Here is an 18,680-nt window from a genome sequence, read left to right as displayed (position 1 = left end):
GAAGAGGGGCAAGTTGTTACTCGGCATGGCTGCTCAGTAATAACACCTTGTGACGTCAGCTACTTCAGTTATATGTTAATATTAAAGTTACAACACAAGGATCGAGGTTGACACGGTGGTTCTGCCTTGTTTGGCAGTATACTATAGGCAAAATGTAACAATGTGATGAAGGTTTCGACTTTCCAGCATTCTATATGGAATGGTCTTCGGTGAAGTCCGGGTTACGAAATCCTCCAGGAGCATGTCAGCATCTGGACTTCGCACAAAAGCGTTCCCGACGAGCGCTCTCGCACAATAGGCGCCTTTATTTTTTATTGTCCCAGCTTCCCAGCGACTACCAAACAGGATCTCCACTGGACATCTGCTTCTATATCTAATGGAATTATTAATGTCACGTAGATATGTAAACAAGCTGATGTGAGTCGACCACATGGTGACATTTTCGAAGTAAAGCTAGTAGACGCCGCTCTATTCAACCAACAGAGATGTTAGAGGCCATGTCCACTTGCTGGAATAGTACACAGAGTTGACAGAAAAGAGGGAGGGAGCACTCTTCCATACCTCGGCAAAGCCCACTCATTCTTACTCATGTTCAATGTGGCGAATCAGCTGAGCATAATTGAAGAAACGAAGAGCTGAGCGCGAGATGAGTGGACATCAGTGAGCATACGAGAATATGAAATGGGGGGGGGGGGCGGTAACGTTGGGTAGACGAGCGATCTGCCTGTGTAGAATATGAGCATGAGCAAAAAAACTCACTAGCGAGCATGAATGAGCAAACGAGGATGAGCAAAGTTCACTCATGAGAATACTCATTCTTGCTCCGTCTGGCGAATGAGCTGAGCATGAGTGAGATGAAATAGTGCTCAAATTGGGCGAACTAAGCTTGAGCGAATTTGAGTAATGCTCACGCACCGTGATCTGAGCAGTGTGACCCCCCTCCCCCCACCTCCAAACTTGCGGTTCGAGATAAACCTCTACCAGCGGCATGGCCGAGCGGGTTAAGGGGACGGACTCATACAGCAGTGGCGATTCCGAAACTTAGCCAAAACTATCTTCACGAGTACTGTACACATAGAATCGTCAAAGTTTCATTCAGAATAACGAAGTCGTCTTTGAGGAATATGTCGAAACGTGCCATAATAGCCGACTACGAAACCTCCGCTTCACTCTCATGCAACGTCACGCATGACGTCGGCCTGCGGGTATGTCGCCCGCGACGCTAATTGGCTGAACGAATTGGCTGATATCTGATTGACTGACAGCGATACGGAGTCTGAATTGGAGGGCGTTAAATGGATTCTTTTGGCTAAATGGATGGCCCCTTTTGGCACTTTCGATAAGTCACCGCCACGACTACGCATGCTCCGTTGAGTGCCAGAAGCTTTCGTGCTCCGACTCGTTCGAGATTTATCAGAAGCCTTTCGTGCGTGTCTCCATCACCCGAAAACTTTGAAAGCAAGGTGGCGGACAGTGTTCGGTGCTGTTGTGGGGCTATTCGTGGAGTTAAACAGGTCGGCTCGGACATGTGGCCTTGTACAGCTCGCCATTCGCAACGATGTGATAACGACATCGGTCTCACTCGGTCGACGTCGGTATGATTCACTCAGCCAGTGTCACTGAGAATTCGCAGGACTAAACTACTACGTCGAGTAAGAAGCGCCGTGTAACTTATATCACCAAAACACGCGCATTTAGCGATTTTCTGCTGGAAAGAACATGTCAGCCCGCGCCAAAAACGGAACATAAACAAGGTCACATGGCCTCAATGATGACGTTCCCTGTGACGTGGGGACAGGACAAGATGGCGATTGTGCCACACGCAACCGCTCGAGGGTGGTTGCAAGGTTTGAACGTTGTGTTACCCCTGTGCTCCTGTGTCGTACATACACATACGTAAAAATTGCTCGACAGTTCAACTACCAGTCCGCGCATTAAAGTAATCTCACAAAAAATTCATGCAAACGGTCAACAACATTGGCGAGTGGAACTATCGAAATGTTTATGCCCAAACATTCGCGATCTCATTGCGACATGGTTGTGGTGGATGGGGTGATGCAGGGGGGAAGGTGCGATCAGCCTCCTCTGGAGTGGCGGCTCGGTGCACCTAGGGGAGGGAGAAGAGGGCAGCTTGGGGGAGGGTAAATGTTTATTAAGGACAAAAAGAAAGAAAAAGTCAGCCAGGCAAATAGCCAGCTTGCTATTTCAAAAGAAGAAAAAGGGAAAATGGAAAAGAAAAAGGAGGAAAAGGAAAGAAAGGGGATGGTAGGGGATGGATGAGGAAGGGAGGAGGAGAAGAGGGGACGCGATAAGGCACAATCACCACCATTTGGTTGATGATGAGCATCCACGCACACACCGTCAAAAGTAAAGGGTGATGACAAACGTAGTTACGGTTGTCTGAGTCCACACCAATCGTTTCAGAAATTGCAGCATACACTGTGTCGTAATAATAAGCCCGTTGTTGACTTGGTTGGGGAAAATAAAGCAAATCAGTAAATGAAGGATATAGGGAGTGGTAGGCTAAAAGATAAGGAAGATGGGCTCACTAATTTTGTGACTCATCTAATCAGTCAACAATACAACAATAAGCCCGTAAAACGGTCGTCGGGGCAGCATCGCTTGCGGTATTGTTTCCGGGAAGATTTTTTTCTAAAGATAGTAATCCCTGGCTGTATGGTTGGTCTTCCACGATGATGCCAATACATATAGTAAGCCCACTAGGACTGTACTGCTCCCCCGTAGCGACTCTTCCGGAGTTTCAGGATTGTTCGCAGGGTATGGCACGTACAAAAAGCAATCTCCCTTTGGAGCGTTGTTATCTGGTATGTAAGATAGAGTTTGTGTAAAAGAGGCTACCTCCATAGGTAGTTATCTTGCTTGATGACAATACACGGCTGTGTTTTCACGACAATACACACTCTGGTGTGGTAGTGTCTGGTGGTGTCTTGTTAGTGTCTGTCCAAAGGGGACTACCTCCATAGGTAGCTCTCCTGCTTGATGACAATACACACTCTGGTGTCCCAGTGTCTGGCGCCTGTTGCCCTCTATGACGTGCCCTCAAAAACTTTAGTCCAAATCCTCGGTGTTGCCTTCCATGGTGGTAGGTATCTCGTGTAAGCTGGCCTAGAGTGCTTATACGTTCATCCGCTGTTCTAAGCGAACTCAAGTCTGTAGACCTGCCCCTCACTTTCCGTGCTCGCTTACTGGCCTCCTGGCAACACAGCCGTCTGTGGTTCCTCGCCGCTGTACGTCTGTCCCCTGCAGCAATTCGAGTCGCGGTAACTCGCAACGCATTCCGGTTCCTGTGGGCTGGTTCAGTTGAATGGGCCATGAGGTCACAGCTGTATCTCACGCGTGATCGCCGCAGTTTGGGCGTGCCGGCTATCACGAAAGCGATGTCTAGCACTGCAGATCCGTGCTCTCCTTGAGGGGCTTTACAGTCCTGATCATCCAGCGTGCGCTTTGGCCATGCCGTCCGATGGTTTACCGACATCACTGACAGTCGTCCGACCAGCAGAAGTTCCTTCCCCTCTTTTCACAGCTTGCATAGCTGCCGTCAGACGCGTACGCGAGATGTCCCCGGACGCTAACGTCTCCCTTTGGGAAGCCAGGAGGGATATCTATATGCCGCTCTCATGGAGGCGCTTCTGGTTCCCTCCCTGCCTGGTGCAGTGGGTGGTCCTTTCGGGAGCGCCTGGCGACGTATCACGGCTGGCTGGTTGGACGCTTGTCGGGCGAGTCTCCAGTGGAAGCTGACTCATGGTGTCCTGCCGCTCCGTGAACGTTTACACCGCTTCCATATTTGTCGCACGGATCATTGCCCGTCTTGCGGCATCTCGGAGTCGCAGGAGCACTGCTTCCATCAGTGTCAAATTCTGCAGCTCCTGTGGAGCAGAGTGGCGGTTGTTTTTGATCTTCGAAGAGTCGAATGAGCCACTGTAAGGTTCATGAAACCGTTGTCGGTTGCAGCAAGGAACCGGAAACATTTGGCATGTCTGATTGCGGAAATAAATTTCCAAATTTGGATACGCCGGTGCCGGTTAGCCTTTTGTGGGCCCGACCGCGGGAGTTTAGGTCTGTTTCAGGCAGTTCCTACTGGACTACGGGCGCTGATCACCAGGGAACACGCTGTGCTCGGCCTAGTAGAGTGCTCTCGTCGTTGGCTTTGCTCCACTCGCATCTTCCGTTATGATCACGGTGAGCGGCACATTCTGTTCTAGCCTGTTTGCTAGATTTGTACTGTCCTTCGTTGCGACTCTCCCGCATATCATGGATTGCTCGCATGGCATGGCCCGTAGCAAAACAGCAACCTCCCTTAGGAGCGTTGGTATCCTGCCTTTCACCATAGTGCGCTTCTAGTGTTCTTGTTTGTGTAAAGGAGCCTACCTCCATAGATAGCTCTCCTTCTTGATTACGATGCAGTCTTTGGAGTTCATGGCCAGCGCGGCGCCTTTACATGGCACTTCTTGTGCATGATAGGCCACCCCCGAACTCGACGCATATTCATGGCCACATAGCGTGGCGTACGACCACTGCTGGCTGGCTTGACGCCCGCCGGGCCAGTCTTCAGTGGCGCTCAGCGCATGACGTCTTGTCGTTGCGTGAGCGTTTGTCCTGTTTTGGAGTAACGTCACCCGGCTGTCCCTTTTGCGAGTACAGGGAGTCAGAAGAACATGCTTTTAGTTTATGTTTGTTGCCGGGTGCCCTATGGCATCGTGTAGCACGCCTCTATAGCCTGACGGATGTTGAATGGAGCACCGTTCGTGGTCTGTAACCCCTCCCTGTCTTGCAGCGGGATAGGCGGCATTTTGTGCTCTTGGTAGTCGAAATAAATTACCAAGTGTGGATTTCACGCTGTCGACGAGTTCACGTGCAGCAGAGCCGCAGTGTGCAGAAGGTGATTCAGCCAGTTAACGCCGGTATTCGCAGAGTTCTTTGCAGGGAGCGCCCTGTGCTTGGATCAGTTAAGTTTCACCGCCGCTGGATGACCCCTGACATTCTCTTCCGAGTGGACAATGGCAGGTTCCATGTTAACCTATGAGGTGGCCACATCCTCGTGTTGTTCTCCCTCTTGCGGCTTTCCAATGTCATGGACTGTTGCATGGCGAAACTGACACGTATAGCAATCTCCAAACATCCTTAGTCGCTGAGCAAGGGCTGGTATTCAGAATGTTGTCTGAGTCTGTTTGAGATGCTACAGGAAGCCGGCCCCTGTGGCCGGCCTTCCATTTTATGCCAATACACTCTGGTGTTCCTGTTTGTGTAAAGGGGCCTGTATCCATAGATAGCTCTCCCGCTTGATGACAATACACGTTTTTGGCGATTCCGGGACGGTCTTTTCTTAGATCTTCGGCGATTGAACGCGTATTTGCTAGACGACAATGTAGTTAAAGAAGACATGCAACATTGGCTGTTGGAACAATGTTCCGTACCCGATTTTGGGCCCGATCACTGGGAGCCGCCGCTCGCTTTCGATGTTGGGGTAGACGGCGCGCGCGTGAACACCAGGAGTGCATAGAGACGCACTCAGGGAGGCCTTAGCTATTCTACGCCACCGCGGCTCTCGCAGCCATGACACTGCACCTGATATCGCGGATGTGCAGGGGCGCGTGATGGTCATGAGAGTGCGCTCCTGGCGGAATTTCGCAGCGCAGCGAAACGTCGAACGCCGCTGTCGGGGAGCATATACTGCTCCCGCTTACTCCTCCGGCGCTTTGTGGCAAGAAACCCGGCCTCGGATATCGCCGTTGTCCGGTCAGCTGACGGCTTACTTCTCTCACAACCTGATGATATTCGAGCTGCAATGCGTGAGCAGTGCGCGGCCCTTTATCAAGAGTTATCATTAAACAACCAGGTGGTTAGCCCAGAGTGCCCACTCCCGGTGAAACAAATGAAGTTTACAGACTCAGGGCCGCTCACGCAAAACGAACTTTTTGCCGCTGTTTCGTCGTTACCGAATGGGAAGTGCCGCGGCATCGATGTCCTTCTAGTGGAGATCTACAAACGTTTCTGGAGGGTAATTGGCGCTCCTTTATGCTTGACACGAGGCGCGCTCTGCTCCACAATGCAGAGTGGTGTAAATGTCCTTCTCTGCAAGGACTCGTCAAGAAAGCAGGACCCGGATGCGTATCGCCCCATAACACTTTTGACTTGCGACTACAAAATTCTAGCCAAGGCACTTCTCCTACGCGTTTTGCCGTAGTTTGAGAACGTCTCGCACCTATGTCAAGACTGTTCTGTCCCTGGCAGGTCATCGGTTCTCCACAGGAGGGCCATTCGTGACGCCATCCAGTGGTCTAACCTGAGACAAGTAACAGCGGTGTTAGCCTCGTTCGACCAGGCAAAAGCTTTTCACAGAGTGCGTCATTCGTATCTGTTTTCCATGCTTACAGCTTATGCCTTCATGAAGCGTGGATTCGCTTCGCGGAAGCGTTGTACCTCGGTGCGAAAAGCCTGGTCTCCGTTGGTGGAGGTCTATCGCGTCCGATTGAACTTACGTGCGGTGTACGGCAGAGCTGTCCCCTTTCTCCTGTATTGTACGCTGTTGCAATCAGCCCTCTCCTGGTTCGTTTAAGCTCCCTCCCCGTCCTTCGTAGATTGCCTGGTGGTTGCCCCCCCCCTTCCTGTTGTCGCGTATGCAGATGATATATCTCTCATGCTACCAGGGGAAGCTTACCTAGAACCTGTGCTGAAGGCTTTAAGAGCAGAGCAGCGGTCTAAGAGCATTGCCCTCTGCATTAATGCGCAACCTTCTCGCGTTGCACCCTGTGGCGTACCCTGAAAAACCCTAGTCAAAATCCTCAGTGTTGTCTTCGATGGTATAGGGGTATCCTCGTGTAAATTAGTGCGTAAACGTTCACCCGCTGTTCTCCCTGAACTCGCATCGGTAGACCTGCCAACACATCGTCGCCACACCAGATATATCGTCTTTCTCTGTTTTATGGAGGCTCGGCATTGCTATTCAAAGCCCTGTGTTTTAACTGTGTTTAGAACTGTTCTCAATTGTTCTCCGGGTCTTGATGACAATACAGTGGGCAGACAATGACAATGGGGCAGAGTTTTAGAACTGGCCTCAGTTGCTGACTTGGTTGGGGAAAATAAAGCAAATCAGTAAATTAAGGATATAAGGAGTGGTAGGCTAAAAGATAAGGAAGATGGGCTCACTAATTTTGTGACTCATCTAATCAGTCAACAATACAACAATACAGTTTCCGGGTCTTCCAAATTTGGATTCGCCGGTGCAGGCTGTCCTTTGGTGGCCCAGATGTTGGGAGCATGGCTATTTTTCAGGCAGTGAGAGCCGGACCGCGTGCACATATCATCCGTGAGCAGTCATTATTTGGGTCTGTGGAGTGCTGTCGCCGCTGGCTTACAGCGACTCGGATCTTTGATTGATCTTGATCATGATCAAGGTGAGTGGCATATCAAGTTCTAGTAAGCCCACTAGGACTGTACTGCTCCCCCGTAGCGACTCTTTCGGAGTTTCAGGATTGTTCGCAGGGTATGGCACGTACAAAAAGCAATCTCCCTTTGGCGCGTTGTTACCTGGTATGTAAGGTAGAGTTTGTGTAAAAGAGGCTTCCTCCATAGGTAGTTATCTTGCTTGATGACAATACACTCAAAGATAGAGTAGTACAGCCGTCTATGGTTCCTCGCCGCTGTATGTTTGCCCCCTGCTGTAATTCGACTCCCCATAACTCGCGACACCTTCCGTTTCCTGTGGGCTGGTTCTGTTGAATGGTACACGAGGTCACATATGTATCTCACGCGTGATCAGGGCGGGATGGTCGTGCCGGCTATCACGGAGTCTAGCACTACGGATGCGTGCTCTGTTTGAGGGGCTTTTTGAGGGGCACAGTCCTGATCATCCAGCGTGCGCTATTTCCTCGGTTATGGCGCCCGGTGGTCCACCGATACCACTGGCAGCAGTCCGGGAGTAGAAGTTCCTTTCTCCCTTTTCACAGCTTGCATAGCGGCCGTCAGATGCGTACGAGAGACGTCCCCGGACACTAACGTCTCTCTCTGGAAAGCCAGAGATTTCTACGCAGCAATCATGGAGGCACTGCTGGTTCCCTCCCTATCTGGTGCCGTGGGTGGTCCTTCCGGGAGTTCCTGGCGACGTATCACGGCTGGCTGGTTGAACGCTCGTTGGGTGAGTCTCCAGTGGAAGCTCACGCATGGTGTCCTGCCGCTCCGTGAACGTTTACACCGCTTCCATATCTGTCGCACGGATCATTGCCCGTCTTGCAGCATCTCGGAGTCGCAGGAGCACTGCTTCCATCAGTGTCAAATTCTCCTGCTCCTGTGAAGCATGGTGGCGGTTGTTTTTGATCTTCCAAGAGTCGAATGAGCCACTGTAAGGTTCATGGAACGGTTGCCGGTTGCAGCAAGGAACCGGAAACATTTGGCATGTCTGATTGCGGAAATAAATTTCCAAATTTGGATACGCCGGTGCCGGTTAGCCTTCAGTGACCCCGAGTGCGGGAGTTTGGGTCTGTTTCAGGCAGTTCGTGGTGGACTACGGGTGCTGATCATCACCGGAGAACACGCAGTGCTCGGCACAGGGAAGTGGCTCCAATCGGTCCGCTTGACGGGGTGAGAGATAGGCGAGCGGCGGGCACGTGAGATGACAACTAGGACAGGTCAGTGATCGCTGTCAAGAGTGTCCACATCGACACACCAGCGGAGCCGATGGCTAGGGACGACGACGCGACGGTGAGGTCGAGGCAGGAGGAAACGTAGGCTGAATGGATGGAGGTTGGCGAGCCGTCGTTTAACACGCAGAGATTTCTGTCCGCAAAAAAGGTCTGCGAGATGCTGGTCGCGAATGTACGTACGCGTGCTGCCCCATGACGGCATTGTGTGCATTGAAATGCCCCCAGAGCACGAAAGGTGAAAGGAGGCCATCGGTAAGTGATCCCAACTCGGCCACATTGTATCTGACTGCGGGTGAGATTTATAGAGAGACTATGGTGAGGTCAAGGGATCCCACACGAACCGAGCAGCAGACGTAGTCCCCGATCTCATCCATCTGCAGGTCACGTTGGATCACTGGGAGGTAGGCGCGGACAAAAATGGCGGCACGACTAGTCCGTTCTCGAGGCACGGACACAAAGGTGAGGTAGTTCGAGAGACGGAAGTCTGCCCTAATGCCACGCTCTGAAATGCACAGTACTGGGAATTTATGGCACCACACGAACTGGCGGAAGTCAGATAATTTCGAGGGCAAGCTGCGTGAATTCCATTGAAAGATCGTGGTTGTCTGGTGGTGGGCCAGTGTAGTACGAGGGCGACCGTTATTCATTGTACGTATGGGGGGATGGGCCTTTGCGTAAGAGAGATTCAAGGGCACTTGCAAGCACAACATGGACCGCAAGTACTAGTCTGCTGCTGTTGGGAGCTGCTGAACAATGGCTCGTAAGGCGGTGAAAAGCGTTTTTATGGTCGTGCCAGACATGGTGTCCTGTCCCTCGGTCATGCGGGGCGACTGTGCGGCAGAACCATGGGTACGTCGTCCTGTGACCTTGGGCAGTTGGCGTGCGGTTTGTGGTACCGTTTGCTTCACAGCAGTGGCAAGCGGCTGCGACGAGCCTTGGTGAGCGTGTGTGGGTGGCGCTGGCTTGCCAGGCAGGCGCTGGAAATCGGCAGTACCAGAAGTAAAGCCAGGAGTCGAGCAGCCACTTGACTGAGAAGTACTGAGAACAGAACCAGTTCACTTTGCTGGTTTCGGAAGCTAACTTCCGAGTGTGGATTAACCGGTGCCGCTTGGCGTTTGGTGGTTCAGACTCCGGAAGCGCAGGGTGCCATCAAGCCATTTATGCTACTCTTCGTGCGCACCTGGGACGTGGGCAGCGCCTGTAGTGAACCGTGGAATGACCTTCCCGGTGGTTGTCTTCCACACGTTTCCTTTGCAATGTTCAAAATAAGTGGGATATCATGTTCTAGACAACGAGCTAGGACTGTACTAGCCTCCGAAGCGACTCTTCCTGAGTTCAGGATTACTTAGTCAGGATTAGAACTGAGTTCAGGATGTTAGCGGTCTGGCCGGTATGTACAGCAATCCATTGTGTGAAGCCGGCTCGTTCACTCGTCTGACCCTGTTAGGGCTCGCACCCACATACGGTAGATAGATAGATAGATAGATAGATAGATAGATAGATAATTTTATTTCACATTCAATGTGTTGGAAATCAGGGCTAAAAAGCCATGTGGCTTAGAGATCTGCGGAACCGACTGCGGTTTGCCGCGCGCATGCATGCCTCCTGTGCTATACAGCCTCCGCCCGCGATTCTCCACAGGGAGATCTCGTCAAACGCGAGGGCTTCCGAGACCGCGTCTGAAAAGATTGAACAAGATTGCGAACGACAGTGCGGCCGAGTTTTTGACCTGTAGTGGACGTATCCGTTCTCACATCTGAGGTCTTGCGAAATCAACATCAGCGATGCAAGGACGCAGGCTTTGGGTTCACTCGTTGTGGCGACAGGGCATTCTTTTCTGGCAAACAATGTTTAGCTTTCACCTCCCTGAGACTATGACAATTGATATCTTACACTTTATTTACCTGTACTTCCAAATTTTATTGCAAAGTCGTACCAACTAAATCGTTTTGATGTAAAGCTTTATAATGTAGGCAGTAATGACATTTTATTTCCATCATAAATTCCCCGGTTGAAAAACGTGAGCCCTGCTGCGACGTACCTTCCAGTCAACGACGGAAGAATACAAGAGCGCCACGCTACTTGCTTTAGCCTCCTGGTTGGTTGAGGATGTGTGCATGCCTCGAACAATCGTGAGCTTTACGGCCGGCGGAAAGGGCTGTTCCCGCCCCGCGGCAACAGTTTATCGCGTTGAAGACAAAGTAGACCGCTGGCGTATTCCGTAAGCCTTTGTCTGGACCTAAGTGCGTACTTGAGCTTTGCTTTCTTTTTTTGCTTTTGGTTGGTCTAGTCCGAGCTAGTAGCACTACTCGATATTCTTTCACATCAGAGCTTTTCTTGATCCGCGATTGTCATGTCCTCACACAATTTCCGGTACCAAACCCCGGGAACTTGGGTCAGCTCCAGAGGACCAGCTGGAGTAACGCTGACGTCCAGTAACGGAAGGTGTAGCGCGCGTTGAGCCGCATCGTAGGTACACTTGTTAGCAAGAAGCACAGTTGTGAGGCAGGGACACTTGTAAGAGCAACAGCGTTTTGCTTATCGTGGTGCTCCCAAAGGCTATTCTTTACAACACAGCGAGAATGTCCGTTCGAAGTGGAACAGGTAGCTCTGCTCCTTGGGACCCGTCTCCGCGCCCGGTGTCAGGATACGCGTATATAGCTTCCTTCGGTGCGGGCATACCAAACTCGACGTACTCGAAACAGTTTCCTGGAACAATTTCTCCACATAGCGAAGACCTATGCGGATTTGTCGGGTCTATCACAACAGTGGTCTCTGCCAAAAGACGGGTCCCTGATGAATCCAGGGCCCGTTTGCATAAAAGTGGAGTGCGAGTTTCAGACCGTGCCCAGACTCATTCTCAATAGCTTTAACAGCCCTTGCTGCATTACTAGCGAGCGAGGGCTCAAAGCTATTGAGACTGACTCGTACTCAAGTTTTATGTAAACGGGGCCAGTATAGTGTCGGTCGCCATACGCGTGATCTGTATGCATCTAGCAATCTGCGCCGTACACCTGACGATGAGTACCTTCTTGAACTATATACCTGTGTAAATTTTCTCATCGGTGTTGCGAAAGGAAAGCAGCATTTCTTCTCAGGACGACACAGGGCAGTCCAGGGTTCCCACGACATCAAGGTAGATCTGTCTTCAGTGTGTGTGCGTTCTCTGTTTGAAACCGTGGCCCCGCCCGGAACCCCAAATGTAGAATGTCATCGAGTAAGAAACTTACCTACCGGAACCCCTAGCGCTGTCTGTCAGCCACTTGTGATTGTCATGCGACCGCGGGGATATCACGATATCCCACAGTTACATCCGCATGTTCAAAATCCAAACCAGCACTGTCTATGATGCTGGCGCCGCCTAGAGCACGCACGGGGAACTGTAGTAAACAAGCCTGATCTAACCTTGGTCTCACAACAGCACTATATATAAGTCTCCCGTACGTGATCAATTAACCAACTAACTAACTAATGTCGCTTCGTATCGTATTGCTCCAGCGCCCGCCTTTCTAAGCCTAACCGCCGCAAAAATGTGCATTTCAATCGCTAAAACAACTGCGGTGAACATCTAAAACACGCGAAGCTGGCAGGTTGCTCGGAATATCCCACTCAACCATAGAAATCATAAGGAGAGAGGCTAGAAAAAAAGATGGGAGAGAGTGTGATGGGGAAGCGCAAAGGAGCTGTACAGAGGCTCGTCCTCCTCCCATCGAAGTTCGGGGGAGAGGGGGGGGGGGCGCCATGATCGAGAATGTGGATTCGGCCACAGCCTCTCCACGTGTGAAGGCCAGGCGCATTCGGCGCAATGGTATCCAATCCAATCCAAGTCATGCTTCCTTCCGCTGGGCTCCGTGCCGTGCCGTGTGCGAAGCCTGTTTCTTTAAATTGTATACTCTCATCGACTCTGCTTGGATTACGTCTTATTCCGTAAGGAACGAGTATCACACTGCTTAAATCTTGTACTGCAACATGAGAGAACGGCGCACGGAACTCGTGGGAGACACAGTTCGTAGCACGCTAGGCCTACCGTATCGATCATGGCGGCTCACCTGTTGAGATTCCCTCCTTCGCTGGCTTAGTTTCTAGTTATTAAGAGAGTTCTATGCACTCAACACGGTCATTCTCAGAACTCTAATATAAGCTTTCATTGCGCAATTTCGTATTTTGATAGTGTGAAATTTGATGTCTGGGATTTTTCACGCCGGGATATCGTGTCATGCCCGCGACCGCTGCGTCGGGATGACGACGTGCCGCCATTTTGTGGTCGCAAAGTTCTGCACATATTTATTTACATATTTGCCCTCGCGACATACAACGTTACGCGAGGGAGTGCTTAATAAGATTAACAATAGGGTTAAAAGTGTTATCATTGGGGCCGGTTACTGACACTAATCTGAACTCCTAGTGGCCCCACTAGTCTTAGACCACCTTTGATAGTATCGTAGGGCATCATCCCGGTTGCAATAGAGGCCACGTTATCCTCTTCCACGATGCTTCAAATGAACTCTCATACCCACCTTACTCCATATCATCATTTATTGTTCAAACGCGTGCACGTTTTACAATGCTTCAAAAGCACAGATGAGAGAAAGCGGTTCCTCAAAAACCGGTGCGTCACAACTCCCATCATTCAGCGGTGTAAGTCTTTTCACTTCTTCCAGCGGACGACATGACCGCCTCCGGGTCCCAGTGTTATGAGCACAAGTACATCTTCAGTCAAGAGAGGAGAAACATTCACCACCGAGCCCGCGTAACACCAAACCCCAAGTCGACCGGCAAGAAACCCATTGTTGCCGGGACAGCCCAGGTTCCCACACCAAACCAGAATCAAAAGGATCATGTTCTGTGTCATCCTGTAAATAATTTGGGTCCTTTGTACAGCGCATATTGCTTGCGTTTACCTATGTACACTCTATTATTACGTGGCGCAGTTCTGCTTAGAGGCTTGCATACGAAAATTCGACAATAAAGAGAGGTTTCGCGAACAGGAAAACGTTACACTTCAAAAGTTACGTGCTGTTGTTCTGAAGGGTTGATAAATTCGCACATTCACCTTAGCATTACGCATTACAGGCTGAACTATAGTGTGCACTGGTAAGCCAGCCAGGAGCTTGTCACGACCCGTGACTGAATTTAAATTTTTTTTTTTTACAATTTACGAACCCCAGAAGAACAAAAAATCTAACGGAAGAGACAGAACAACATTTCCTTGTTATGCAGCTGTTCACTCTGTTTGCACCGGGTCATCATTCAATGTTGTGAAGCTGATACTCGCAACTCACAAGTTGACAGGCATGTCTGGACATTGGGGAACACAAGCTCGCTTCGGATGGCCAATAACGCGGTAATTATGGTCTTTTGTCGATGTTATATCCATTAGAATACAAGGAAGAAATAAAGCAGTCTGACCCAAAATCCATGTTGATGAAAAGAGCTCAGCTCCACGCTCAGCGAGGCCATTCACGCAGCACGAGGCCTACAACCGAAACTCGGCGGTATATACTAATGCATATTTTTGAAGTGAGCTTGACACGCCCTAAAAAATGAACATCTTGCAATCTTACGCCACTCATCGCATCGTGTCCTGACTGCTTCAAGTGGGGAATGCGAGAGGTGTCCACAGGTGTCCGCGACCGCGCATGCGTTGAGAAGCATACCGGCGCTTCTACCAGCAGCCACGAGTGACGCTGCAGTGGCAAGTTCACGTTCGAACAACGTACACACGTACCCTGTGGGTCGCTTTGTCCGATGACATCACCCATTCAGAAAACGGAAGAACGTCGGTGTAAACAGACACGTACCACAATCTGCATTAAGTCGCCGAGCCATGCGAAGTGGTGATGTCGATGCTAAGTCGGATCAAATGTATACTCGGCAAGAACAATAATAATAAAGAACACGTCACCACACCGGGAACGTTTGTAACTAGAGCCAGCCACTGATCTGTCGCACAGCATCCGTGATTTCGCGGTGAACTTCAGCACTAACCGAATCAGCCGGGGGTGATTCAGCACTGCGTTCAGCTTTCTTCTTGTTGGAGTACATCCCGCAGTTCCCGTGTCCTTTCAAAATAAAGTTGGTCTTGTACGAAAACGCCATTGGGAACGACGAATTCAGAGACCTCTGCTGGTGGTCCTCAGGAACTTCCCAATCATCGCTGTCATCATTGTCAATGGAATTGCTCACCCGGTGTACATTGCGTGGCATCGTTGACGTTACTGTCTTCTTGGCAGTGTTGTTGTTGTTGTTTATAGACGCACACGGCTTTCTCAAAATAAACCCGGACGTATCTTCGAACTTCAGCGGCGGGGAACACTCCGTAGATGAACCGTTGCGGTCCTGCAAGATACCGTTGCTGATGATCTCGTGAGTTGATTCCTGCTGACTGGTGACGTGCATTGAGGTGTTGTTGAGCAGCGAAGAACTGTTGAGGTTTAGCGTAGAGCCGTTCAGGTTAATGGGAGAATTGTTTAGGTACGTTGAGGAATTGTTTAGTCTTCTTCTGTCCTCAGACTTGCTTCTTCTGCGAGCCGCCGAGTCGAAACGGTGGACTCCAATGACCCGAGGTTTCTCGTCGGCCCTGCTGCTCTTTCGGATGACCTTCATCTCTGGTAGGGCCGGGTAGTTCCACTCGATGTCGTCCGTCCGAGGAGAGAAGCCGGTGTAAGGTACGGTTGGGGTGCTGGTGAGGTGACAGGCTTGCGGAGCGACTGCGGGCGAGATCTATAGCCGTGACTGGGTTTTAGAAAAGAGCAGCCATATTGGGGATATTGAGGGGTATGGGGGGGAAGGGGTTGACGCCAGAAGGAATCTGTCGAGAAGGAAGTCAGAGAGATGGGAAATGGAGATGCAGAAGGCAGAGTGCAAGCCCATGAAACAAGTCAAGTCAAGCCAAGCCAAGCGAAGTCAAGTTACGTAAGCTCCATGCTTGTATTCACGTGCTGCGGAAAAGGAGCTCGTGCAGAAGAGAGAGTAGAATGTGTAATTGCCCAAGTCTTAATATCTTGCCGCTACAGCCATGCATCAACGCCCTACTCTCGTAGGGTACCCACGCATCTGGTTTGTAGCCAGTTGCAAAGTGTGGGAACAGCGTTTGTGCCTACCGTCCCTGATTTAGCAATCCCAGGTGTGTGACATAAACCGACTTTGCAATGCATTAGTTGGTCGATCCACATGCATACTTGGTCGAAGACGCAGCTCGCCTACCGTTCCAACCGTTCCAACCGCCTACCGTTCCAACGACCTGCGAACTTATTAAACTGGGTGGCATAAGTACTGCATACATTTCAGTGTCAATAGGATTAGGGGACTGCGGAGTATAAGACTGTATGAATAAGAACAACGCGTAGAATTCTTGCTTCGCATCGTTTTATAATCAATCGGCAAATTATTATAACTAATTAGGAAAGTGTGGAAGAACTGTGTTGTCTATTAAAGAAAACGTTCATGAGTACAGCGCAGAAAGCTGCACATGAACAACCGTTCCGATTTTAAAAAATAAATTTCAAAAAAACGTGCTACATATAGTGTAATCTCCCCAACAACTTTATTTGAGGAGATGATTGGAGAGTTTATAGCCATAGGAGTTCATAGGAGCGATACTCTACCTCATTGCTGGTTGTGATATGGGAAATGGAACAAAGAGTCACCTTACATGAGAAGCAAACCGATCTATTGCGCTAGCAAAACTAATATCAATTTGAATGCGTGCGAGTTACAAAATTTTTACCTGTCACCGTGTTACTTTTACTTGCCAGGGTGCATAAGTCCCGGTAGTATAATCTTCAATTCGCTATACGTATAACTCTCTTAGCGAGCACTTCTCGACGATGCAAGCATGTTTAGGAATCCCCCACATGAACGCAAGCAGAAGGTTACTAGACACGCACTTAAAAGGGAAGCTGAAGAGATTCCCGAAAATTATAAATTATCTGTGGAGAATACCCCTCAAGAAGAACACTTCCCTGAAATATATTTTTCATATATGATATTTTATATTATCAGGGGAGTAGAAGCTATAAGCGGTCCCAAGGAACAGCAAACCATCCTTCTGGCCGACTTTTCCTGTCAAAACAAATAGGTTCCCTCCCCTCGCTCCACAATTTAATTTTCTGTTCCTTACTTACACGTAACAGAACAGGGGGATCTGTTCTCATAGTATGACCCGTCCTACGGACAGAACGGAATACTTGGAACAAGCACATCTTTCGCAAAGCGGTTAGAAAGCAAAGCGACGTCCAAGTCATGCGGGCAGGAAACCAAAGACACCACCAACGTAAAATTATTTCGAACGCAGTGAAGCTCAGGCTCAGGGGTGAGGCTTGAACGCATAAGCGACTTCATAAAACGTACCTGGAGTGGCCCGCGCGGTTCGTCCACGAGCATTTCGTCGAAGTCCGACTGGAATCCGGCGGGAGGCCGTATCGTTGGGATGTCGATGATGACCTCGTCGGAGGTGGGCTGTTCGATTTCGGTGGAGTACTCTAGAAAACTAGAACGTCCTGAATCTGTTGCCTGTGCGTCGCTCTGGTCGCTGTCTTCTGCGTCAGAGGTCTTCGACGACGACTGCTTCATTTAATCATAGCGTGAAGGGATGAAAAAAGCAAAGGAAGACTTCGATCAGAACAATATACCTACAAGCTACTAAGGTCTTATATCAATTAACCAAATTGCTTGTAGCCCTGCTTTTGCAGGCCATCGCAGGGTAGTTGATAAATAACTAGATTCAGATTGTGGCATTGCGACAACTTGCCTTGGGTTCTTCAATGACCTTCTTGAGGGACAGTACTTCTTGTTGCAGGTCCTCGCACTTTTCTTTGAGCTGTAATGCAAGGATTTCTCAATGTTGGATAGAGGATCATAGCTTGTTTGTAGCGTTACTAGCGTGAATTGGTATCTATGTAACGTTGTTGTGGATGACGTAATTAAACAATGTCGATACTATGGTGAAGAGAAAGGTATAGCTAGCGTGGTGTAATTCGTAGCACCTCTGACCGGCAATCAGAGGGTGTGGGTTCGAATCCCAATTCTGGTACCTTTGCTTCAACTGCCAGCATTCAACTGGAATCTATATAGAACTCAATATACCGAAAGAAGCATTGCAAGGCGCTCCCAAGACATAACCTGTTTTCGACTGCAGTGGAGCGTCCGATCACTCCATGTATAACATTTTCGACCGAGAAGCAGATCCTGGCGCATCTGGCTCGGGCACAGCAGACGTTCAAACTCCCACGCTCGCGAAGGTCATTCCCAGCTTCGTGCAGCTGACGGCACACGTGTGTCACGTGGTTCAAACGGCCACGCGACGAAATATGTGGGCGCCAAACAGAAAGGTCGTGATGTGAAGTTGAGGCACCAGTGGACACCGGCACCCCGTGACGGTGGCGTCTCACCCCCCAGACTTAAAAGCACTTCGCGCTATATACGATTGTATGCAGAATAATATCCGCGAGTGTGCCGATGTACGGATTATGTAGCGATTGTACCGAATGCACCGACTATGTGCAATGTAACTTCCACGGGTATTGAAATCATGATCGGTCGCTCTGAAAACAAAAGAAAAATTGCGTGTGGTTACTCCTGATATACGTTGCCTGAAAAAATAGCACAGTTTTAAATAGTCTGAAATATTGCCCCCTATCGCTAGAACCAGGGGCAGCGCAACATCCTAAATGCAGTGGAACCCCAGATCCCAACCGGCGCCCCGTTCCGTCCCCCACCGCCGCCATCAATTCATGCCAGGGGTGCAGCTTTCGATTCTACAGCTCATGGTACACATGAGACTCAGAGTTGCGTAAAACATACTGGAACCCGTGAACACATTCAGGTCATGTCGCCATGAGTTCTGCAGCATCGATCGACAAAGCTTTGACTTGATGGCAATTTGATCAGTTCAGGAAAAAGGGTTTATGGCATTTTATTCGCATGCGCCACCTGAGATAACAGTATGGCGCCTGACCTCCATGGGGGATTTTGCGTCCTTTCACAAATTCAGGGGCTCTATAGTAACTCCCGTAATCC

General features: G+C 49.9%; 1 protein-coding gene across 3 annotated transcripts in view; it reads right to left on the bottom strand.

The window, feature by feature from the left end:
- Positions 1–13,404: 13,404 nt before the first annotated feature.
- Positions 13,405–18,680, bottom strand: part of LOC135391892 (uncharacterized) — a 149,929-nt gene continuing 144,653 nt past the window's right edge. For 2 of the 3 annotated variants that reach the window (XM_064622419.1, XM_064622420.1), the window contains exons 11-13: positions 17,413–17,481; positions 17,013–17,225; positions 13,405–15,383 (exon numbers count right to left, since the gene is read on the bottom strand). In XM_064622419.1, the coding sequence (XP_064478489.1) occupies positions 14,586–15,383; positions 17,013–17,225; positions 17,413–17,481 (1,080 nt within the window). In that variant the 3' untranslated portion in view covers positions 13,405–14,585. Of the gene's footprint in view, positions 15,396–17,012; positions 17,226–17,412; positions 17,482–18,680 lie in introns of all 3 variants that reach the window. The other variant, XM_064622421.1, reaches the window with a different exon arrangement.

The sequence above is a fragment of the Ornithodoros turicata genome, chromosome 4 (genome assembly GCF_037126465.1).
Source record: "Ornithodoros turicata isolate Travis chromosome 4, ASM3712646v1, whole genome shotgun sequence".
In the NCBI taxonomy this organism is placed as follows: domain Eukaryota; kingdom Metazoa; phylum Arthropoda; class Arachnida; order Ixodida; family Argasidae; genus Ornithodoros; species Ornithodoros turicata.
The sequence above is the reverse complement of the archived record's forward strand: the minus strand, read 5'-3'. Positions and strand labels throughout refer to the sequence as shown.